Source organism: Equus caballus, chromosome 5, assembly GCF_041296265.1.
Source record: "Equus caballus isolate H_3958 breed thoroughbred chromosome 5, TB-T2T, whole genome shotgun sequence".
Lineage (NCBI taxonomy): Eukaryota > Metazoa > Chordata > Mammalia > Perissodactyla > Equidae > Equus > Equus caballus.
Window position 1 is genome coordinate 89382272 of NC_091688.1, and position 24992 is coordinate 89407263.

At 37.0% G+C, this 24992-nt stretch overlaps 1 protein-coding gene across 3 annotated transcripts in view; it reads left to right on the plus strand.

Moving 5' to 3' along the window:
- The first annotated feature begins 18448 nt into the window (after nt 1-18448).
- Nucleotides 18449-24992, plus strand: part of ADGRL4 (adhesion G protein-coupled receptor L4) — a 106953-nt gene continuing 100409 nt past the window's right edge. The window contains exons 1-2 of one of the 3 annotated variants that reach the window (XM_005610471.4): nt 18449-19031; nt 20366-20515. In XM_005610471.4, coding sequence (XP_005610528.1) covers nt 19010-19031; nt 20366-20515 — 172 coding nt within the window. In that variant the 5' untranslated portion in view covers nt 18449-19009. The remainder of the gene's footprint in view (nt 19032-20365; nt 20516-24992) is intronic. The other 2 variants (XM_070267470.1, XM_070267471.1) reach the window with 2 other exon arrangements.

The window sequence follows — 24992 nt, forward strand, 5'->3', positions numbered from 1 at the left end:
GTCCTGACGAAATTGAAAGAAGAAAGTGCCAAAGCAGGACTGCATTCGAGCATCAAGACAAAAATCATGACTACAGAAGAACTACGTAACTTGAATGTAGCCAACGAAGAGATTGAAATTGTTAAAGATTTTGTTTACCTTATTTCAGCCATCACTTTAAGCGGACATTGCAGCCAAAATCAAGAGAAGACTGAGACTTGGAAGGGCAGCAATGAAAGAATTAGAAAAGATCGTCAAGTGTAAGGAAGTGTCATCAGAGACTAAGGTCAAGATTATCCACACCCTCATATTCCCGATTACTATGTACGGGTGTGAAAGCGAGACAGTGAGGGAGACTGACAGGAAAAAAATCGATTTATTTGAAATACGGTATTGGAGGAGAGCTCTATGGATACCCCGGACTGCCAAAAAGATGAACAAGTGGGTCCTAGAGCAAATTAAGCCTGAATAGGCAAAAATGATAGAACTGAGCCTGTCCTGCTTTGGGCACATCATGAGAAGGCAGGATTCTTTGGAAAAGGCGATAATGCAGGGAAAAGTAGAAGGCAGCAGGAAAACAGGAAGACCAAATATGAGATGGGTTAACTCCATAAAGGAAGCCATAGGCATGAGTCTACAGGAGCTGAGTAGGGCTGTTGAGGACAGATGTTGTGGACATCACTCATTCATAAAGCCACTAGGAGTCAGAGCCAACTTGATGGCATGTAGCAACAAATACAGTTTTTCCGATGACGGTAAATGCTGTGGAGAAAAATAAGAAAGAGAAAGGGGGAAAAACGAGTGATAAATTTAGGACTGCGGTTTTAGAGTAGTCAGAAGCAATCTCACTCATAAGGTAACATTTCAAAAAATATCTGAAGTGCAAAAGCAATATGTCAAAGCTGAGCAGATGACTGAGATAGACAAAGCAATGTGAAAACTAGGAAGGAAACATTTTCAGATGGCAGATTTGTAAGAATAAATTCCCCAGTGAGGACGGTACTGATTGAGTTGAATGGGAGAGAGAGAGAGACAAGAATTCTAGGAAGTGAAGTTAGAGAGGTAAAAATGAGTATGCACTATATAAGGCCCTGTGGGTCAGAGGAAGAACTTTGGCTTCAGTTCTGAATGAACATAGATTGTCATTAGATGATTTTGAGCAGAGGAGGCTCAGGATACAAGTCACATTTTAAAAAGGTCTCTGCCTGCTATATTGAGAACAGATTATATGAGGGCCAAAGGTGAGAAGAGAAAGTCCAGTTAAGAGACATATGGAGAAATCCGGGAGAAAGACGATGGCAGCTTGGACCAGGATCAAGGTGTTGATGGCAGTCAAAAGTAGAATGATTCTAAATAGATTCTGAAGGTAGAACTCAAAGAATTTGCTAATGAGTTAGATGTTGGATGTGAGCCAGAGGAGCCAAGGGTGAGTCCAACGCTTGTGTCTCACTTGAGTAACAGGACGGAATTGTCTTTAACTTAAATGTAGAAGTGGACACAATTTCAGATCTTTTCTTTGGGGAGATAGAGGAAAATAGAGAAGTTTAATTCTGGAAAGTGTTATAGACATTCAAATGACATATCTAAGTAAGTGGTTCTTGGTGCTAGGAATGTAGCTTAAACATGAAAAGGATAAACACCAAAGACGGCAGCCTCGTCGGGCTTCGGCTTGTGCAAGGTCACATCCCCATCATCTTGCATAGTGCATTGCTCTTAGGTGCTCAATAAATATTCTACATATGAAGGAACAAATTTTTTATTATGAAAATCTAAAATCCTGCCATAATTTTACCTCCATGGGAGCTGCGCAGTGGGAGTACTTGAGGATAGGGTCAGGAATTTCCTCAGAATGCAACTTTCAGATCTATTAGTTTCTGACGTCTATCCACTAAGTAACTTGCTTCCTGTAACATGTTTGATTTTGAAAGTGATATTCCCATGAGTCGGCTAGGATGTTAGAAAACAGACCTCCACATAAGTAAACGAGTTAAGTGGAACACAGTTCAGTTTTATCTATTAGAATACCAGGTCATTTAGTGTAAAACAATAACTCTGATTTTTCCATAATTGATAGTGAAATGTTTTTCTGACAATAATAGGCCAAGATATTTGGCCACTTCTTGAGACCACTCCTGGAAAGAGGAAGTTTGTTTTCCTGTTGCTCTGACAGGAAGAGGTGGGTCTGCTTCATCAAAATGCAGTACCAAATTGCATGTTAGGACACAAGCTGAAAAGGATGAGTAAGGTAGTGTATGGTTGTCTTTAAAGTCATAACTCTAAATATACCAAGCTATGTGTGTGCTTATGTGTGTGTCCACGTACTGAGCTTGCAGTGCTAAACAAATCTCTTATTATGGGTTTCAGGCAAACCAATTTTCAAATGCTGATGTGACAGGTGAAACAAGGGCTGTGAGATGGGATCCAGACACTGCCACTCGCCGCTAGATGACATTGGACACTTTGTTCTTGCTAGGCCCCAGATCTTCACCTCTAAAATGGTAATGCACATTTAGCTCATGGAGTTATCTCAAAATGTACATGAGTTTGCATCCACCAAATGCTTTAAAGTGGCTGATGTACAGCAAACATTTACTACATGGTAGTTATTATTGTTACTACTATTGTGTATGCCACTTTGTATCTTTCTGTTCTTTACTTAGAATTATACTATACTCTTCTTCCATGTCACTGAACAGTCTTTACGAGCAACGTTTAAAATAGTGTTTGCAATACTCACCGTGTTCAGTTATTCCAGCATTGGGGGTTATTTTTAAGAATTAATACACTGGTCTGTTTTGTTAGCATTATATCATTATGTTGGCATTGTAAAAATCTGAAATCTGTAGATTATTTTATCCAGTTAAAGATCTCTGACTCTATTATATGATTAATGTGAAAAGACAAATCAGTAACTAGTCCACAAGCCTAGCCAGTTCTGTGTCAGAGAATCTAAATAGGCAAATGTATTGTGATATAGCAAATTTTCTTTTTCAAGAAGAATTCTTACTCTACTTCAAAGACATTCCAAATAAACAGAATACGAACATAGTGATACTGACACTGTTACATAGGTAAGTCTTCATCAAAACTTCCATTTATCAGTGATAAACTAAAGAAAAGGACAAACCAGGAAACTGCTCTTTGTAACAAAAACAAAATGTATAGCTTGCCATCAGTAAAAAGAGTAAAGACAGGAAAAGAAATCCTAAAATCTTATTTTAAATGATCTCAAAGTTGTCAACTAAGGGATGTATTATTTTAAGATGAAAGATTTAGAATGAAGTATTTGGAGTTATTTTATAGCCTGTCTCTGCATCATTGTCTTGACTAGTGCAGTCAGAAAGAGCTTCTTCAGCAGCAGGAAATAATCTTCACAAAAATATACTTACGAGTTATCGTTGATGGCATTGACAATTTTTTTGATAGTGACTTTTAAAAAGAGGTCAAATATTTTACTGTAAGTATTTCATAATTAAATCTATTTTTTCACTTTATATTGTTTTTGGTTCACTGAAAATACTTTATGGTAACTTATATTTGACTGGAAAATATAAATTGGCAATTTTACTCCATGACATTATATATTTATAATTTATTGCAGTTGAAATGTATCATGTATTACTCTCATTTTATTTTATAAATCCCAAACTATTTATTTATAAAATAAAGTAGCACTGATATTAGCATTTTGAAATTCAAAAAACTACCAAGAAATCAATTTTGCCCCACTATTACTATCCCTAATATTTTTGGCCATATGCTATGACATTGACTGGTGTGGCATCGTTTCCTTAATTATTTCCTTTTCTTTTGAGTTTTTAAATTGTTTCCAATATTTGAATGCTGTAATTAAAGTGGCTGTCTATACCTTGGTGCACAAAACTTGTCAAAATCTAGGGGGTGTTTGCTGTGTTTTTTTTACAATATATGTAAAGAATGGAAAATACTGAGTCAAAAGGTGAGAGATTTTTAAGGCTGTTGATGCACAGTGAGAAATTGCTTTCAAAGTCAGTTTAGGTGTGTGCTTTTGTTTTGTTGGTTGGTTTAATAATTAATTAACTAACTGCCAAGAATTTGCAGTACTCAGCCCCTGTGTCAAGTCATTCTTAAATAGCGTTGCTGTGACAATATCCACATGATAGATTTTCATAGTGGGCAGCAATGAGAAAGCATAGGATATGACTCAAAATGACATATGTATAGCTGCACAAGGCAGGCTTTGTCCCTGAGGGCACTCACTGGCTAATGTGGGGCATTCTACATAAGTATCAACGCTGAGGCAGACCATGGTAGGAGTGAAAAGAGAGAAATAAAGCCAGGGAGACTTGGAGAATGAAGAAATTAAATTCCATAAAGAATCATAAATCACAGAGCAAATGCTGTTCCTCCTCACTAATGTGTGCTCATAATGTGAAAAGGCTTTTAGAGTATTCTTATTCTGTTCCTTAATTGATCATTATATGGAATCTTTATTTTATTTATAAATGAAAAACATACTTCAAATTTTTCTTCATGTTTCCCCCCAAATTTATTTTTCAATGAATCTTATCCATATCAACACATTTCTAAGATAATATGAATTGTAAAGAAACAATTTATTTATGATCATGCAAAATAAATCCAACATAGAGCAAAAGACAGTGTGCTTGATAAAAACTATAAAGAGACTTGTAAAGATCAAAATGTTATCTTTTTTAACCTTGAATGAAAATCCACCAATATCTGTAAGCTAACATTATCTAATGACTGCATTTGACAGGAAAACCAGAACTGACAATTTTACAAATAAAGCTATTAGTTCGTAGTATTTTACTTAAGATGTCAACTACTTATAAACCAAAAGACTTTATCAATAAGCCACATTTGCTTTACTCAAAGCCCAGGATTGTGTGACAAACACCCCATGTGACAGTAATGAATTAACAAATTTCCCATTATCACCTGCAGCATGCCGGGATGCTTTTTTCCTGTTACTCTGATAAATACTATCTTATTTTTTTAATGACCATCTTCATAATCTATAAAAGCCACCATGTCAACTCTCTGGAAATGTTTCAGTAACACTTTGATTGAACAAAATCCTTATGGGTTTCTTTGAAATCAGGAAGGCTTGTCATTATTTCTAATAGACTAAGCAAAGCACTCAGATGGAGTCGTGAGCAGTTAAATCACTCAGATTTGGGCTTGCCACACTGAGGCACTTTCACGCGGCATTTATGTTTTAATCAGAGATGATCTTTTTAATTTAATTTACAGCTTGAGGATCCGTTATAATAAGCTCAGTATGCTTAAAGAATTTAGATAAAGAGAGATCTAACTTAAACCTATTGTCTTGTAATAAATACTGAGAAAACACCTATTTGCCCTTATTTTGTTTTAATCTCTGAACTCAATAAATAAATAAAAAATATATGAAAATAAAGATTCTAATTTTGGATATTTTTGTTGTACTTATGTATGAAAAGAAGTTACAGTTTCAAAAATTTACCTTACTTGTGTCTATCTAGAAATATATGTATACACATACACATATACACACATGGATACATATATACGTGTATACACATATGTACATATACACATACGTATACATTCATATTTATATGCGTGTGTACGTGTGTATTTAATTCCCTAAACTGCACTTCAGGGCCATGGAATAGCTCTGTCTTACCCTTATGCTCTTACTTCCTACTGGAGCCTCTGTCTTCCTTGGCTGACAGTCTCCAATCATTACCTACTGGGAATCAAGAACAAGTTAGATCAAGCCCTGTGTTACGTCAGTAAAGGTGCACCTGCAGACTGCCAAGGCAGTGATGCCTTTGTCCTGGTGCAACACACCTCTGTCCCCTTCTCCAGCCCTCTCGAATCCAGATCGCTGCTAGTTCTGAAAATGTTATCTGTTGGAATTGGGTTTATTTATGCTTAAGAGTAAATCGCAGAATAACAATGACTCAAACACGATAGGAGGTTATTTTTCTCGCATTAAAGAAGAGGCGTAGCCAATTCTGCCAGTCCCGGGAAGCTCCCCTGACTCTACAGTACTCTGGGAGGATTCTAGTTTATCTGTCCACCGTCATGAGGCTGTGACTCTTTCTCTCAGCTCAGGATAAGTGTGAGAGGTCCGACTTTGACCACTGTGTCATAAGCAGCAAGATGGAAAACGCAGGGAGAAGCACAGTCTATTTTGAGGAGGTTTCTAAGAGTGAAATCCAAAGCTTGTGCTTATACCTCAATGACCGGAGCTTACTCTCAGCAGTCCCAGCAGCAAGGTAGAAGAGAAAATGCAATTTTTACTTCAGAACACCAAGGTCACAGCTTCAAGTACAGGGTACCATTATTAGGAAAGATGGAAAGAAACATTTGTCAGGGAAGCAACCAGCAATCCCTGCCACACCCTCAATGACAGGCTCCAGTCTGTGTACCATTATTGACAATTATTTCTTTGTATTAAAATTTAGGGTTTATCCTTGCTTACCTCTGGCATTACCGAAGTCAGGAACATGTCATGTCAAGTTTCATAGTGTGAGAAGCAGGACTGCCTGGAACTTACCCTGAAGATTCCTTCTGGGTTGTCCAGCAAGACAGCTTGCATTAGATTCTCCCTCTCCCATCAGGAGGCAGTTTTCTTTCCCACCCCAACCAGCCACAGGAGGAGTTACAACCTCTCGAGGGCGCTAAAGTCCCTGCTCTTAGTCAGCTACTACCTTGGCTCCCAGAAGTCTGCTTCCTCTGAGGTTGCCCTATAAGAAGGGAGAACAGAGAACCAAGACTCCTTCACTGGAATCCAAACCCATACAGTGTGTCCTGACAAGCAGCTATCCAGGTAAATTTACAAGCCAAGGGTCAGCAATCGAAGAGAAGTCACAGGCCTTCCAGTCTTCCTGTCATCCCCAGGAGGGGGCTGCAGGTCCTGGCCTTTCTGCTGCACATGAAGTACAGACGTACCTTCTAGTGCTTTCCCCTTTGGAGGGGTGAGTAAGAGATCCATCTTGTCAGTTGTAGAGAAAGGAATTATCAGTCAATTTGGTCACCAGGAAGTCTGAATTTTGATATCAGCTGTTGACAAAGTTGTCTGGGAAGGTACCTGGATACCTTGGGGCCCCATGGAAGTCAGGTTTGACACTGCATCCCCTAATGATAAAAGCAGAGGTGCATCTCCAAGTCCCACCTGGCTCATTGTCTAGGAAACCCAGAATTAGCCCCTAGGATTGTTTTGGGATGTTTCTGCTTCTCATGCTATAATTTTGAATCTCCAGAGTGTCACACAGATTATGACATATAGTAGACACTCAGTAAAGTTGATTAGAGATTTAATGAATGCTTAGAGGATACCCGATGTTACACTGGAAAGTAATATTGAGAAATACATTAATGCTTGAATTGTTTGCTTCTTTATTTAAATGAAAAAAAAAGGTCACCTTTATGTAGATTTGCTGAACCATCAGTATGTATTTTCTCATGAAAGACCAAATCTTTCTAGACTCTATCAAAGGAAATATGGAGTGAGTTCTGCTGGAGTAATGCTAAGAGCCTTTGTCTTAGGAATTGCTCATCAGAATGAAAGCTTATTCTAGGCTCTTCTTTTTAACTTACTGTATTTCTTTCAATTTGATTCCAATTAGCTAATTAGAATAGTTTCCCTTAATCATAAAGAAAAAATACTCATTATAAAACAACTTCTCAGTGAGGATATAAGGGATAAACAGGCCATTGCAACTGGTTTTGAGGCACAAGGAAGAGCAGGAAGGATGGGCAGGGACATTGCTGAGTTTCTTGTTCTGATATAGATATCAGGCCAGGTAGATGAAGCAATACCTTTGGCTTCAGGACATAAAGAAGTTTGACATTGCTTGGACTTACATGAAGTCACCGGGAGCCAATGAGGATGTTACTGTAGCAGTGATAAATGTGAACCAGAGCACAGCTCTGCAGATAAAGCAGGCACTTCGGAGATATTTATATTCCACTGTTCCTAGTGTCTTAGTTACTTATTAGACATATAGACTACTGCTTTCATTGGATATTAATATTTGGAGATGATTCAGTGTTAGAGTGATTTGACACTCTAATAACAGATTATTTGGTTGAGAGTTAGATAATATATGGGTGCACCTTGTTTTATTGTGCTTCACTTTAACGTGCTTCCAGATATTGTGTTTTTTACAAATTGAAGGTTTCTGGCAATGCTGTATATAGCAAGTCTATTGGTACCATTTTTCCCAGTATTTGCTCGCTTCATGTCTCTGTGCCACATTTTGGTAATTCTCGCAATATATCAAACTTTTTCATTATTGTTACATTTGTTACGGTGATCTGAGATGAGAGATCTTTGATGCTACTATTGTAATTGTTTGTCAGCACTATGAATCACGCCCATATAAGATGGTAAACATAATAGATTTTGTGTGTGTTCTTACTGCTCCACCAACCAGCCATTCCCCATCTCTCTCTCTCTCCTCAGGTCTCCCTATTCCCTGAGAAACAACAATATTAAATTAGGCTAATTAATAGTCCTACAATGGCCTCTAAGTGTTCAAGTGAAAAGAAGAGCCACATGTCTCACTTTAAATCAAAAGCTAGAAATAATTAAGCTTAGCGAGGAAGGCACGCAGAAAGGCAAGATAGGCTGAAAACCGGGCCTCCTGCGCCAGTTAGCCAAGTCATGAATGAAAAGAAAAAGTTCTTAAACATTAAGAATTGAATGTTTTAGGAAATTAAAACACACTCCAGTGAGCACATGGATGATAAGAAAGTGAAACAGCCTAATTGCTGATGTGGAGAAATTTTTAGTGGTCTAGATAGAAGATCAAACCAGCCACAACATTCCCTCAAGTCAAAGCCTGATCCAGAGCCAGGTCCTCACTCTCTTCAATTCTGTGAAGGCTGAGAGAGGTGAGGAGGCTTCATAAGAAAAGTCTGAAGCTAGCAGAGGTTGGTTCATGAGGGTTAAGGTAAGAAGAAATCTCTGTAACATAAAAGTGCAAGGGGAAGAAGCAAGTGCTGATGTAGAAGCTGCAGCAAGTTATCTAGAAAATCTAGCTCAGATAATTAGCCAGGGTGGCTACACTAAACAACAGATTTTCAGTGTAGACGAAATAGCCTTCTATTGGAAGTACATGCCATCTAGGAGTTTCATAGTTAGAGAGGAGAAGTCAATGCCTGGCTTCAAAGTTTCAAAGGACAAGCTGACTCTCTTGTTAGGGGCTAATGCAGCTGGTGACTTTGAGTGGAAGCCAATGCTCATTTACCATTCTGAAAATCCTAGGGCCCTTAAGAGTTATGCTAAATCTAGTCTGCCTGCTCTCTATAAATGGAACAACAAAGCCTGGATAACAGCACATCTACAATGTAGTTTAATGAATATTTTAAACCCACTGTTGAGACCTACTGCTCAGAAAAAAGATTCTTTTCAAAATATTTCTGCTCATTGACAACGTACCTGGTCACCCAAGAGATCTAATGGAGATGTACAATGAGATTAATGTTGCTTTCAGGCCTGCTAACACAACATCCATCCTGAAGCCCACAGCTCAAGGAGTAATTTTGACTTTCAAGCCTTAATATTTAAGAAATATGCTTTGTAAGGCTATTGCTGCCATAGATAGTGATTCCTGTGATGGAGCTGAGCAAAGTGTATTGAAAACCTTCTGGAAAGAATTCACCATTCTAGATGCCATTAAGAAATTTTGTGATTCATAGAAAGAGGGCAAAATATCAACATTAACAGGTGTTTGGAAGAAGCTGATTCCAGTGACAACATGGATGGACCTTGAGGGTATTATGCTAATCAAAATAAGTCAGAAGGAGAAAGTCAAATGTCATATGATCTCACTCATAAGTAGAAGATAAAAACAACGACAAACACTCAACAACAAAAAATCAAACAACCCAATCAAAAAATGGGCAGGGGACATGAACAGACATTTTTCCAAAGAAGATATATGGATGGCCAATAGGCACGTGAAAAGATGTTCATCATCACTGATCATCACGGAAATGCAAATCAAAACTACACCAAGATACCATCTTACACCCATTAGAATGGCAAAAATAACCAAAACAAAAAGTAACAAATGTTGGAGAGGTTGTGGAGAAAAAGGAACCCTCATACACTGCTGGTGGGAATGCAAACTGGTGCAGCCACTATGGAAAACAGTATGGAGATTTCTCGAAAAATTAAAAATAGAAATATCATATGACCCAGCCATCCCACTACTGGGCATCTACCCAAAGAACTTGAAATCAGCAATTCCAAAAGTCCCATGCACCCCTATGTTCATTGCAGCATTATTTACGATAGCCAAGAGGTGGAAGCAACCTAAGTGCCCATCAACTGATGATTGGATAAAGAAGAAATGGTATATATATACAATGGAATACTACTCAGCCATAAAAATGGATGCTATTGTCCCATTCACAACAACACAGATGGACCTTGAGGGTATTATGTTAAGTGAAATAAGCCAGATAGAGAAAGATAATCTCTGTATGACTCCATTCATATGTGGAAGTTAAACATGTAGACAAAGAGAACAGATTAGTGGCTACCAGGGGAAAGGGGGAGGAGGTGAGGGGTGGGCACACAGTGTGAAGTGGTGTACCTACAACATGACTGACAAACAATAATGTACAACCGAAATTTCATAAGATTGTAGACTATCATAATCTCAATAAAAAGTTAAAAACAACCACCACCACAACAAACAAACACATAGAGACAGAGATTAGATTGGTGGTTGCCAGAGGGGAAGGGGGGAGGGAATAGGGCAAAAGGGGTGATTAAGCACATGTGTGTGGTGATGGATTGTAATTAGTCTTTGGGGGGTGAACATGATGTAATCTGCACAGAAATTGAAATATAATGATGTACACCTGAAATTTGTATAATATTGTAAGCCAGTGTCACAGCAATAATAAATAAGTAAGTAAAAGAAGTTGATTCCAACCGTCATCAATGAGTTCAGTGGAGGAAGCAACTGCAGATGTGGTGGAAATAGCAAGAGAATGAGAAATAGAAGTGGGGCCTGAAGACGTGACTGAATTGCTGCGATCTCATAACAAAACTTTAAAGGATGAGGAGTTGCTTCTTATCAACGAGCAAAGAAAGTGGTTTCTTGAGACAGAATCTACTCCTGGTGAAGATGCTGTGAAGATTGTTGAAATAACAACAAAGGATTTCTAATATGACATAAACTTAGTTGATAATGCAGCAGCAGGGTTTGAGAGAACTGACTCTAATTTTGAAAGAAATTTTACTGTGGGTAAAATGCTGTCAAACAGCACTGCATGCTACAGAGATATCCTTCTTGAAAGGAAGAGTCAATCGATGCAGCAAATTTCATTGCTGTCTTCTTTTAAAGAGTCTCCACAGCCACGCCAAGCTTCAGCAACCACCACCCTGATCGGTCAGAAGCCATCGACAGTGAGGCAAGATCCTCCACCAGCAAAAAGATTACGACTTGCTGAAGGATCAGATGATGGTTAGCATTTTTTAGCAATAAAGTACTTTTTAATTAAGCTATGTAAATTGTTTTTTTAGACATAATACTATTGCATAATTAATAGACTGCAGTATAGTGTAAATATAACTTTTGTATACGCTGGGAAACCAAAAAATTCATGTGACTTGCCTTATTGCAATATGTGCTTCATGGCAGTGGTTTGGAACCAAACTTACATATCTCTGAGATGTGACAGTACATACTTTTTTAGTGCTATGTAGCATTCAGCACGAAGCAGGAAGTTACCATTTAAAGATTCTGATAAGAATAGATTAATTCTCTTGGCACATTACCACTCAGTAAAGTTTTTGCACAGTGAAAGTATGAGGTATACTGTAAATTCAAGGATAACTCTTTGTTAGGATTGAACATTTTGTGATGGCAGAATACAAAATTAATCCATATTGTTGACAGCCTTCTAAGTCCTTCAGAAAAAATAAAAACAAAAAGAAAAAGAAAAAGATGAGATTTAGCCATTCTACTGACAAGAATAGTAGGAAAATGGAACAAAATTAGTATATTTACAGGACAACCTCCAAGACCATAATCATATGGTTCCTCTCAAATGCTATGGTAATGGACCACAGCACACTGGAAACAAGACACATCACTTAAAAATTGTACACATCAACCTTAGCAATCTTAGCACTGAAAGTATAAACAATACACAATATTAATTTCACCCTTCAAAAACAAGAAGACAGTCAAAAGAGGATTCACGATTTTAAAGTGGTATGCATTATTATAAAGTTTTCAAAAGTACTTTCTTACGAGTATAAATAAAACTTTAATTCTCGAAAATATTGAGACAATGAAGGACATATTTACAAGGTAAATTGCTCACGATAGAATACTGAAATTATTAGAAACAAAATGAAGAATAGTCATAAAAATGAAATCTGGCCCATAGCATAAAATAACATAATAGAAATCAAATAAAAACTACTTAAGAAAGTGTTTAATATGTAGCTCAATATTTTTTTAAGAAGTGGAAGTGCCTAGATTAATGAAAATGTTAACAGCTTACACTGGAATCTTATTTTTATCTTCTCATTTAATTAGATGAAATGCAAAAATACTTTAAAATAGAATCTCAACCTCAGGATTAAAGGGTCAATTATGTTGATAATAATTTAACCATAACTTCTCTCTTTCACAGCTAAACAAGTTGACATCTAAACAATGTCATGACAATTGCAGTTTAGAATTCTTTTCATTTAAAACATATGCATTTTTATTAAGAAAGTTACTTATAAATATCTGGAAAATCTACATATGAAAAACTAACTCTTCATTCTTCCAATGTTCTAAGTTCACCAATCACATTTGTCACGAAAATGAAATAATGTGAGAATTTTTTCCATATCATCATGCTTTGCACTTTAAAAAATTTTGCTTACATTTCAAAAACAAGATTCACTTTGAAAACACAGCATTTAAAATATTTTTTCCCTCTCTGGAAATGCATTCATAGAAAGAAATGTTCTTGGAACCATCAGCAAAAATGATGATCATCCTAGATTTCCATTACTTTCTTGTAAGGCATTAGAATAAAACAAATGTATTAATATAATTTCATATGACAAGGAAACATTCTTATTCGTAGATTTTAAAAATTAAAATATACCATGTTACAAGAAAAAGTAGTAGTATCTGGTGTAATTAAAATTTGCAAAATCAATATCTATCTAAGAATTTTGAAAGGGAAACTAGTGCAACTGGTTTGTGAATAATGTTTAAGACATATGTGAGAACTAAACTCTGTATCTTAGCCCTTGTTTTAAAATGTTGATTTCCAAGTTATGTGTCTATGATGCCTTACATCACCCCAAGACTTTTAGATGAGTAAGGGGTTACCTCTAATGTTGTCTTGTTATTTCTGTGTGGGCAAAATTGTATTAGCAATTGGTTGGAAACAACACTATTTATCTTCATTTATGGTTATAGATGGAGATGTGGGGAAAACTCACGGCTTGATGTCCACTTTTAATAGAAAAATTTTAAGAATGAGATAAATTACAAAGGATTATAGGCTAACATATTTTATTTAGACTTCCAAATAGCTTTCTATTTTTTGAGCTGGTCCTTTCTCATGGAAGGCTATTAATAAAACAGATTACAATAGGAAAATTAAATCTTGTCTGAGATTAAAGATTTGTGACAAAGTAGGAAGTAGAGAGTAAGAACAAAAAGATAATTCTCTAAGTGGTAGGAATTAATAATGATGTTCCCTGGAGATTTGAACCAGAGACTTGTATCTTCAATATACATGTTAACAAGAATGGTTGATAGTGAATAATAAGCAGCTGAAATACGCTGACAGTACATAATTACAATATTTAATTTTCCTTAAAAAAATTGAGCAATTGTGGGGAATTGTAAGAAGGTATACTAAACTGGTGATTGAAGAACGCAAAGATAGATGAAATGTAATGTAAAGTACAACGCGTTACACACCTAAAGAAATAATTTAAATTGCCTGTATATCCTGATGGATTCTGTGACCTCTCAGGGTATCATTTTGGACAACTCAATGAAGAACAATCAACTGTGAATAAATCAATGCTACAACATGTTAAAAAGCACAGCTAAAAAGTGTAACAATACTAAATAGCAGGTGATTTTAGCATGGTTTCTATTTTAGAAGCAGTGCCCTTTTAAAAAATGAGGTCAGTTTAATACTTTTGTAACATGGAAAAGGTCCAAACAAAGGAAAATACATTAATAAAATAATTTAGAAGTCAGTGATAACGCATATAATTAGCATAACGAACTTTTTTTTTAAATCAATGTTTGGTTTACAAATATAAGTTGTTAAGCATGGGTGCTAACTTATAAATCTTTATGAAGAGGAAGGAGAGAGAAAAATTCATAGAAAACAGGGACATTTGCAAATGTTAAAGAGAATAATGGAAAGATTTAGTGAGTTTCCTGAAGGTCACGAAACAATTGAATGACCAGGCTGGGAAGGAACTCCGATCTCCTCCCTTCCAGGCAACACTGAAAGTTACCAGATGCTTCTTGCACCTTCTTCCACTAAAAAAATTAGCAGCATAAAAGCCAATCAAACCTTTCTGTTCATAGTTTTGGAAACTCAATTTTTAAAATATTCTTTTAAACACTAACTCGAGCTTTATAATTAGAGGATAAAGTTATTAAAAATGCCTAAGTGGAAATGTACATTAAAACGTTATCATTTATATTTGGTACAAAATGTTGACAGACATTAAATAGACTCAGTATAGATTAAACAGACATGAATTTCCAGATGGCTGGGTTTGCAAATGGCAGTGTCTCTCTCCTGACTATTTGAGATGATGAGTTTAACAGCAGACAAAAAACATAGTTCCCTACTGTTTGAGAACTATGCATTACTGTACAAATAACTAAGAGTTTTCCTTTAAATTTAAATGCAAAAGATTGAGATTTGCCAAATTCCAGTAACATGAAATACATCTAGAAACTTAAAAGACCTTTTAGGCAAACAATTTGCAGCTCATCTCCAAAAATAGATTTCCACTTTTGATAAATTTTACTATGCATAGTTCTAGATATTTATTGATTTATTCATTCACTCAATCAGCACATTTTTTATCACATACCTATCCTCCTTGAGGCACTGTGTAAGGTGTCATGGAGGGAAAAAAAAACTTGTTTCTCACCTTCACGTTCTAAGAGACCAGATTAAGAACCATTAACAGACACGTACACCCTGTAGAACTTCAATCCTTACCCATTCACGACAGTTCCCTTACACTGAGGGGCTGATGTCCCACTTTCAAAAGCTTTTCTTGGTTTCAGCATTGAGTATGTTGCCATCAGATTACTCTTCTCAACCTTACACATAATGCAATTTTCCTTTTTTACCTTTTACGCTTTTGCCAAGTGTCCATCGTTGATGCTGAGCTTGACTAAAACAGACCTGTGGTGGACAAATCTATTGGTAAATTGTAATCCTATTGAGGGTACTATGGAAATAGAGATAATATGAAGGAGTGAGGAACTACCTAAACTAACAAATTGGTGACAAACTTTCCGTAAGTTGAGAAAAGTCAAATGATGTGTGAGAAATGACGACATTTGGAGGTATAGTCACAGAGCTGGCCAAACACTCAGAACCCAATCACGTTATTAACGCTTGGGTGAGGAATTAGATGCTGTCGCAGAGGCCTCGTGAAGGGAGTCCAGACACAGCGTATGTTCCTTGTGCCAGTTTCTGTGGACACCAGAAATACACCTTTGGAGAATGTCTTCATTTCAACTGTGCATTAATTTCCTATGTTTACATGTGTTGAATATTAAAGGTATAGAAAACAGTGCTGACCTGCATATTAATAACCTTAGCAACCCACCGTGATCTAGGAGGGCAGGCCTTATTATTTCCATGTTGCGATAGTGAACGGGGCCCCAAAGAAGTTGAAGAACCTATTCAAGACAAAAGCCAGAGGTAAACCCTGGTCTTCCCAGTTAGTGTGCACTGTCCATGGCGAACTCCAACCTGACCAAGAACCTTTCAGGGAAATCCTGTTTAATTTGGCACGTTATAGACAGACCCAAGATAGACTTAATCACGGATTTGATAAGATCTCAAGATGCAGAATGAGTGTTCATACAGTGCATTAAAACCACAATTGGGTAGGTAGCTTAAAATGACATAACTTCCATGTGTGTAGGCCAAAATCAAGCTCTAAGGGATTATTTTATCTTCCAAAGTTAGACATGTCTGAATGGTACCCAAGTGAAGATCATTGATAAAAGGTTAAACTTAAACTTCCATATTCCTGTAAGAGTACTTCTTTAAAATAACGCTTTTTTCTCACAATTAAAATATTTGCTTGAATTGAAAATTCCAAATGGTTCTTTTTCAGTAATGTAAAGACAATGGATCCAAAAGTATGCAGTTATCTTATATCTATTTCTTAAGAAAACAGACTTCTCCAAGTAACAAATTTTTAAGTAATTTTGATTTTTACAAAGAACAATCTTAAAACTATAAGCATCATTAAATACTTCATGCTCATTCTTTTCTCCTGTATTTTCCTGATAAAAATACACGAACAAACTTTTGCTTTTTAAAAAGAACACCCATACAAAAGGAAAGATGGGAAAATATTTTTTTAATTAACTTTTGTACATTTTTTAAGCAATCTATTGAAAAGAATAAGATCTTTTAAAAATTGGCTGTTTTCTATTTTCTTTAGAATAAAAATAAAGAGTTAGTATGTGTGGCTGATATGTGGAGTAAACTATTTTAGGGTAATGATTTTGAAAATAGCTGTTGTGTTTCAGTTTATAACTTGTCTCAGAAAATAATACATTTCTATACTTATGTCTTTTGAATGATGAGTATATTCAACGACTTCATATGAGGAGTATTTGCAATGACTTTGGGAAAACTAGCTGAATGAAGTCAGGTCATTGGAACTCCTTGAATTTTATATCCTAAAACTGGGCTCATTACTTGTTTCCCTTCAAAGCCAGTCCTCATCCCACCTTTCCTATTTTTGTGAATGCTTGCCACCTTCTTCCGCTCACGCAGCTGGAAAACCTTTACACTCTTTGTGTCTCAAACATATCCCTCAACCTTAGCAAGTCAACCAGACATCAATTTGTCTTTATCTAACCCTTTCTGGAATGTCTCCCTATCTCGTCATCCAAAGACGTCTCCCCTTGTCCAGGCATTTGTAGTCTGCTTCCTGGACCCCTCTGGCTTCCCAGTCTTTGATGTCTCCTTAACATCCCTCATTCAAACAGCTGCCAGAATTTCTTCACTGAATCACTGTCTAGTTTTCTTAAAGGAAAAAAAAAAAGGAAAGAAAGTACTCTTTAAAAGAAAACCAATTAACAACAGAATAAAGTCCCAAACTTATTTTTCATGGCATTTAGGGCATTTAAATCACCTTTTTAAACTCCTTGACTAGACTAACTGGTGACTCCTCACTTTTGCACCACCCTTCTGAGGATGGGACCACTATAGAAGGAACATAGCAAGTTGACTGAGAGTGCTGGCTCAGGAGCAAATAGCCTGGGTTTGAATCAAACCAGTCGCTGAGACTAGCCGTGTGACTCTGGGCAAGTCACACAACACCTCTGTTCCTCATTTCCCCCTTCTATTGTGGTGCTACCGTCAGGAGGTTTTGCAAGAATTAAATTCAGCCAGAAAGCGTCTAAGAAAATGCAGTGGAGAGCAGGGGAAATAGGTCTATACTTCTGTCATGGTGACTAGTTTTAGCTGTTGCCCCACTAGTTTACAATCCTTTTGGAGTCTGAGGGCCATGATTTATTCATCTTTGTCAGCGTACTCTCTTTACAAAGCAGATGCTCAGTAGATGTTTGTTAGATTAAACAGAATCTGAATGAAATGTGACAGAGGAGAGCCCAACTGTTTAAAGGTAAAATGACTTGTGTTAATGGCACAAACATCAGTCATCTCTTTAAACCAACTTTATTGAGGTATTACTTATAAAACGTACCAATTTTATGAGTACCAATCTAAGAGTTCCGACAAACGCATACATTCATGTAAGCACCATTCCAATCAAGATACAGAATATTCCCGTTACCCCCAAATTTTCCTTGGTGCATCTGCAGTCAGTCCCCGCTTCCCACCCCAACCTCAGGCGACCTCTTTCTGTCATTACAGATTAACTGTGCCTGCCATTTACTTTTTAAGTTTTATATTAGAATTGTTTCTATCTTTCAACCTGAACGATCTGTTTCTATATAATCAACTCATAAACAGTAACATGCAAAAGGAAAACTATGTCTCAGGCACCACTTGTTTTAGGGCTGGATGGGGGTTGAGGGTACCAGCAAATTGAAAATGGAAAACAGTATTTGCACTTCCATAGCCATGTAATTCTTGAAACTTGGCTTTTTTGTTTTTACTAGGCCGTTTTAGGCACAGTCCTAACCTGTAGGGAAGAGAGAGTAAGTCCTTATTTAACGCCCTGTAGCCCTGAGTCCCTGTAAGGCGAGGATTGAATCCTGGCAGTGAAGGCCATGTTGCTGGGAATCAGAGCTCCTGCCTGCTTCTCGGCCCTTCCTTCTCCATGGAAATTCATTCGTGACCAGAAGAACGCCGCGTCCTGGAATTGAGGCTATAGGAAGGACCCCAAGACCTTTGCAGTTCTGGACGCTCTCAGGAGGGACATTTCATGGGTCTCCAGCGCTTTGGCTGTTGAGCACAGGCTTTGAGGACGGCACTCCGGTCGCTGCACCTGGGGCCAAAATGACCCCGCAAAGGGTCTGCAGGAGTGCTCAGGGCTGGTGGCCAAGAGGCAGGGGATGAAGTCAGGGTGGCGTGGGGGCAGGGGCTGGGGCCGGACGTGACCAGCTGACTTAGGACTTGACACACACACACAGACACACACACACACGCACACAAAAGAGGCCGGAAAGTGTCCGGAGGAAGCCCGCGCGTCACGGGGCACGGAGCCGGGAGCCTGGCGCGCCCGCCCAGCCGCGTCCCGGGAACAGGCCCGCAGAGCCCCCGCGTCCCTCCACCGCCACCGCCGCGGCCGCCGCCAATGAGACTCCTCCCGCTCCTCGGTGAGTGCCCGCGCCCGCCGGAGGCTGCGGAGGGGCCCGCGGCGCCAGGGGAGGGGGTTTTCCAGGTGAAGCTCAGGTGCCCAGTGGATCTGACCAAGCCGCCCACGAGAGCTGACACAGTACTTCCCAGGATGTTTTTCTCCTTGGCCTTTCAACTCTGGAGTTCGATATTTAGGGCCCAGGGACGAAGTCACCTTTTCATTCCTTCTGACAAAGTCCCCAAAGTCTCCGACTTTGACCTTTCTTCTGATCTCCCTGCAAGAAATTTGGGAAACTCCAAAACATTAAGACTTGTGGGAGGTTTCCTGACATTTTAAGGGGACTGCCAGCCCAGACTTTGGGTTCATTTAAAAGACTCTTTTGATGATGCTGTGCAGAAAGACAATAAATCACATATTTGAAGGCGAATTAATTCTGGTTTAGACAGTATATACAGCCCTTTGTGAGGCTGGGATGTAGAATCGAATGTTTCAGAATCTCTTTTTACCAGATAAGGACAATTTATCTCCGATGACTGTTTTCAGAACAATAACTTGCATGATTCATAACTGTTCATCCCCAAGTGGGCTTGTCTTGAGACGGCCTGGGACAACCATTAAAAAATGAGCTCTTACGCTTTTCCTTATCTTTTCCTACCAGCCCGCAAAATACCATTTCCAACTTTGTTTTCAGCAACTCTGAAATAAAGTCTTGTTCTCTCACATGCTGCATTTTGTTGGTTGTGTTTGTGGGGTGTTCCGTTTCCAGATCAATCTTTGACTAGTATGTTGAGTTTTCCTTTAATTTCCCCTAATGGGAGAAAATGTGAAAGCAATTTTATTATGGAAAAGGAAGAATTTAAAAGAGGATTAAAGCACAGAAAAAACAATAATTGCATTTGTCTTCCTGTACGTTATCACTTGTTGCTCTCATTTTAAAATAACACAGATTTGAATTTGAAAAGACCCAGATACTTACTTTACCTTGGTTTCTGCACAGAATCATCCCCAAAGAAGGGAAATTGCTTTACCATCATGTAGTTACCTTAAAATTAACTCACGTCAGGGCGAAGGGTCCAATGATCTAGGAATGCTGCTTTCTTTATAAAGCTGTGTTGTTTACTACATTTTAGCTTTGTGGAGATTTGCTTGATAAACATTGAGATTGAAGAAAAGCATTACTCTTTTTACTTACTTGCTCTGTGCTATTATTTAGCTAAATGCTCCCTTGGGAAATTCTCATAATCCATTTATCTAAATAGAAAGAAAGAAGAGGATTTGTGTTTATTGCAGTCTCACTCAACGATGGGGGGAGACTTTTCTTTCTGAAAAATTGTGTTTCTCTGTTTTCCTTAGTGGGTTTTTCCACTTTGCTGAATTGTGCCTGCCCTCAGAATTGCACCAACACCGCTTGTCTCCCAAATGCAAAATGTGAGATACGGAATGGAGCTGAAGGCTGTTACTGCAACATGGGGTTTTCGGGAAACGGTGTCTCAATTTGTGAAGGTAAACAATCTTCATGACTGCTTTTGGATTTTATTGTAAGATTAAATTCTGATATGATTACTTCTCCTTTGTCCAGAAATTAAGTTGCTTCACATTATACTGTTTGATTTCATATAATTGATAAAAAAATAGTTTAATTACTGAAACAATAAATTTGAACTTCCAATCTCAAAATTTATACTTGATTATTGATTGTTGATGACTCCACGTATATCTTATCTTTGGTGCGAATATTAAAGAGTGCCTTAGAACTTAAGCTGGAACACTAAGTTGCAGAGAGTCGAGTCAATACTTTTGGGAACTACGGAACCCAGAGTTCGTGAAGGTCAGGTTATACTGGGATGTGTGGCATCACATGCCTTCTTTAGTCCTTGACTACCTAAATTTGAGGATAATGTGAAGAGCTTTGAGGTTTTCTCCTGCATACCCTGAGTGTAGAAATGAAAAAGAAAGAGAGAGAGAGAAAAGAAAGGGAATTTTGAAAATTCGTTCTTTTCTGAAAAAGTGGATCCTCTTTATAAGACTTTAGGCGAGAGGCCAGAGCAAGAATGCCAGAAAGAGTCCTTCTACGGTGCAGTTTAGCCCATTGACTTGATAGAACACCATCCGATCATCAGATTTAAGTGATTTCTTGTCTGTGGTCCCCACCACCACCTCTGCTCCTGTTTCCTCAAGCCTCACTCAATCTTTCTTTATTCTCTTTCATTTTTAGCAGAATCTAGTTTTAACTGGGTCAATAGAACAACATCCTGGGTAGGAGAGAGAGAAAAAAGTTCCAAGTCGTATAAATTAGTTTTAGAATATAATTAAATGGCAAGGTCAAATTAGAACTGTGTGGTGTTATACTCCTAAATGTATTTAAGATAACGTGGACTTTTTCTAATTAAGCCAGGATATTGTGCATTGTTAATATTGCATGTGTTTGCTTATAGCGTAAACAAGTTGTATCTCGTGATTCAATTTGATAGGCTCTTAAAAAAGATTAAATATGCAGTATAGAGTAAGACCAAACCTCATCATAATTAGTTTAATGTTTTAAAAATGTAGAGGAAAGCTACAGCTTTTTTATGGTGCATTAGATCAGGCATTTCTGCTTGTACACACAGCCAGGATTTGTAATATGCTGTTCTACAAGCACTACAAAATTCTTTCCATAAATAATCTTAGATTTTTATTGTGTATTTAATTGAATGGCATTATGGCAAGTTGCTAGTTGAGTGACCTTCAAAATCTTGCTGCAAACATATTAGTGTGCTCTCCAGCAATCATTACAAGTCGTGCCATAGTCCTTTATAAGCTGTTGTCTTTCTGTTATTCAGATACTTTTCAACTGTCATCATTACCATCATTAGCATCAATAACTTTTCACAATTTGGACCTGCAAAAGCCAACTAGATTATAATCATGTTTCTCATGATTTCTTTTGAGAGTATTTTTCCCATTATCCAGTGTAGTTGTTTTTTTCCCCCACCGCCTAGTCAATGGCCCGCTGAAGGACAGAAAATATTTTCTGTTGAAAAGAAATACTTCAAGACCTTTGGGCCTGCAATTTCTTTTCACAAAGAACACAACTTACAATGGGAATTTTTTTTTTCTTTTCAAGTTCATTTTTAACTTAAATCCCCTTCTTGTTTAAAGAAAGTTATATATTTACTTGTTTCAATGCTTACTATTTGATGATGTCCTCTTCAAACTACTCAAAGGTTTGTGATGTCTTCTTAAGACTGTTCAGTTTCGCCTTTAATTCACTGATAGAGTTTTGATATTTTTTTCAGTACGTATATTTAATATGTTTCAGAATTAAACTTAAAACATTGTATTCTCAACTGCTGAATAGTCTAGGTTATATTTTGGGTTTAAAAACTCTTGTTAGCTTTTTTCTTCTCTAAAAAGATTCCCCACTTTTTCTGTCTTTCTCTAAGATTGGTATTAGGTTAACAAAAAAAAATGACTGGACAGGAGTTTTGTTACAGAGGATGCCTACTTTGGGAGGAATAAAAGTTTTTTTTTTTTTTTTTTGGTGTCATTACTGTCATCTTTGATTTGGCTCCCGCAGAGACCTGCCAAATAAATGTTGTGGTAATAACTCAACCTCGCTAAATGTACTCTGTTTGAAGAGGTAATTTTGAACAAGTTGTTTAGAATTTGGATTACATAGTCATACAGAAACAAGTTTTAATAGTAGTGAATTTATTTCATGAAGTCATTTTCTTATTGAATAAATATTTATTGAGCACTTTCATCACCATCATCAGGATAGCTAAATCTACTGTACCTTGAGTCCGAGATATTCATTAGCAGAATACCTTCATCTGTTATTAGTCCCATTTTATCTATAAGGAAATAGAGTCTTAGAAAGGTTAAGTGAACATCTCAGTTGATACAATAAATAAGTGGTGGAGCCAAGATTTGAACTAAGGTCTAACTCCAGCGCTTGTATCTTGCTCTTTATCTTTGACCATAAAGCCTCTGCTTAATAGGTACTACTATGCCCTTGGACTGAAATAATGAATAAGAAATTGGCTTTTATTTTCAGTTTATCTAGAGATAGTTACAAAACTGTATTAATCATTTGATGCAATGTTATAAAAGTCATAAATAGAGGTAAATTTGAGATGTGCTACCAACTACAGGAAAGCCTTCCAAGTCAAGGTGACATTTAAGCTGAGAATTGAAGAATAAATAGTGTTTATCAATGGTATTGACAAAGTGGCAGAGAAGTCAGGCAAAAGGGATCAGTCTTAACAAAGGCCTAGAAGTTGAACATGGATGGTACGTTTTAAGGAGCTCCGAGTATTTCCTGCAGGGTGTATATCACAGGGTGTATTAGTCGAGGGGTCAGGGAAATTAAATCAAGATGTCAAGAGTATGGGCTTTATCCTGTTAACAAAGAGCCATTGGCAGGTATTTGGTAGCTGAGTTACATGATAAATTATGTGTATTAGAAAGATGACCCTGTTAGGGAGAGGAGGAATGGATTAGCCAGGGTCAACCTATAAAAGCAATAGTAACTTTATATTTGTATTTATATTTGTACAGTTCGTGTCACTTGTACCCAATATATCTTCAATTATCATATCAAGCTTTTGAAATAAAAAGTACAGATGGTATCTTTTGTTTACAAACACCCTTATGACTGGTCATAACCAGTTGTCTTGAGCTCCATGCTACAGCGTTTTGTGTCTGAGAGAAACAAACTTTTTATTAAGATTATCATAGTTTACAACCTTGTGAAATCAAATGGGTATCTTTTGAATATTTGTTTTCATTTCTCATCAGGCATTCTCAGCTCTTCTGATGGTTCATCTGCAACTTTTCTTGGCCTTTTACATTTATTACACTTTTGTAGTATTGAGATGCAGGAGTAGAGAGTTGAGTAACAGCTGGAGTGAGCATTTTCTTTTCTTCCTTCCCTCTCTCCCTCCCCTCCTCTCTTTCTTCTCCTTTCCTTTCTTTCTTTCTTTTTTCAATCCTCAGATGGAAGTTGTTCCTGATTTTTAAGTAATATTTAAAGAATATTTGAAGAATTGGAAATATAGATCACAATAACATTATATATACATCTTCCTTCACATATAATATGTTACTAATAATCATTGAGGAAGCAAATGTTTTTTGTAAAACCAATGTGTTTTTACACACTCCAGAGGAACTTCTTAGGTAAATGAATACCAATACCAGCTTGAAAAAGTGTGAACTCTGATGTGCTTCTAGATAGCTGTGTGTCAGATTTGTTTTAAAGTGAGGTGCATACTTCCATGGAATTTCTTGTACTGCATGGAAAATGTAACCTATTTAAGAAGTGACAGTCTAAATGAACCCAAGGCTTACATTCCAGGATGCACGATTTCTGTGAACTTCATCCAAATAAATAAAATACCTTTGCCAGTTTCAGAAATCCCTTTCCTTGTACTAGAAATATGACCTCTTTTGTCTGTTGACAAGAAGAGTTACACAATAGAGAGAACAAAATCTACCACAGTAATTAGGTGGAACTTCCTCAAAAATATCCACTCCATAAGATTACAAATTCCTTCAACAGATAGAAAGAGAAAATAAAACAATAAACCATTATAAAGATTTCTTTTAGGCTAACGGGTTTTTTTTAAAAAGGAGAAGAAAAATAGGACTTGTGTCCTTTGAGTTTTGCTGATCAACTCCACAATTTTAAAGTGAAAAACTTCTCTGTTCTGATTTGACAATGTCGTTTTTTCAGTCTGAATTTCAGGAATCATTTTTCTAAGCCATCTTGTTTCATGTTTATCTTACAGGACAATTATGAGAATTAATGAGATACAAACAAAGAAATATCTTGAGATCTTGAAGATTTAATATGAACATAAGATTTTGGATTTTCCCAAGTAATTTATAATGAAACATCATGAAAATTTTTCTTGGCGTGGAAGTCTTATTTATTTTTAATCACTTTTTAATCAGTGTTATTGAGATGGATTCATTGCATATTTAGAATCATAAA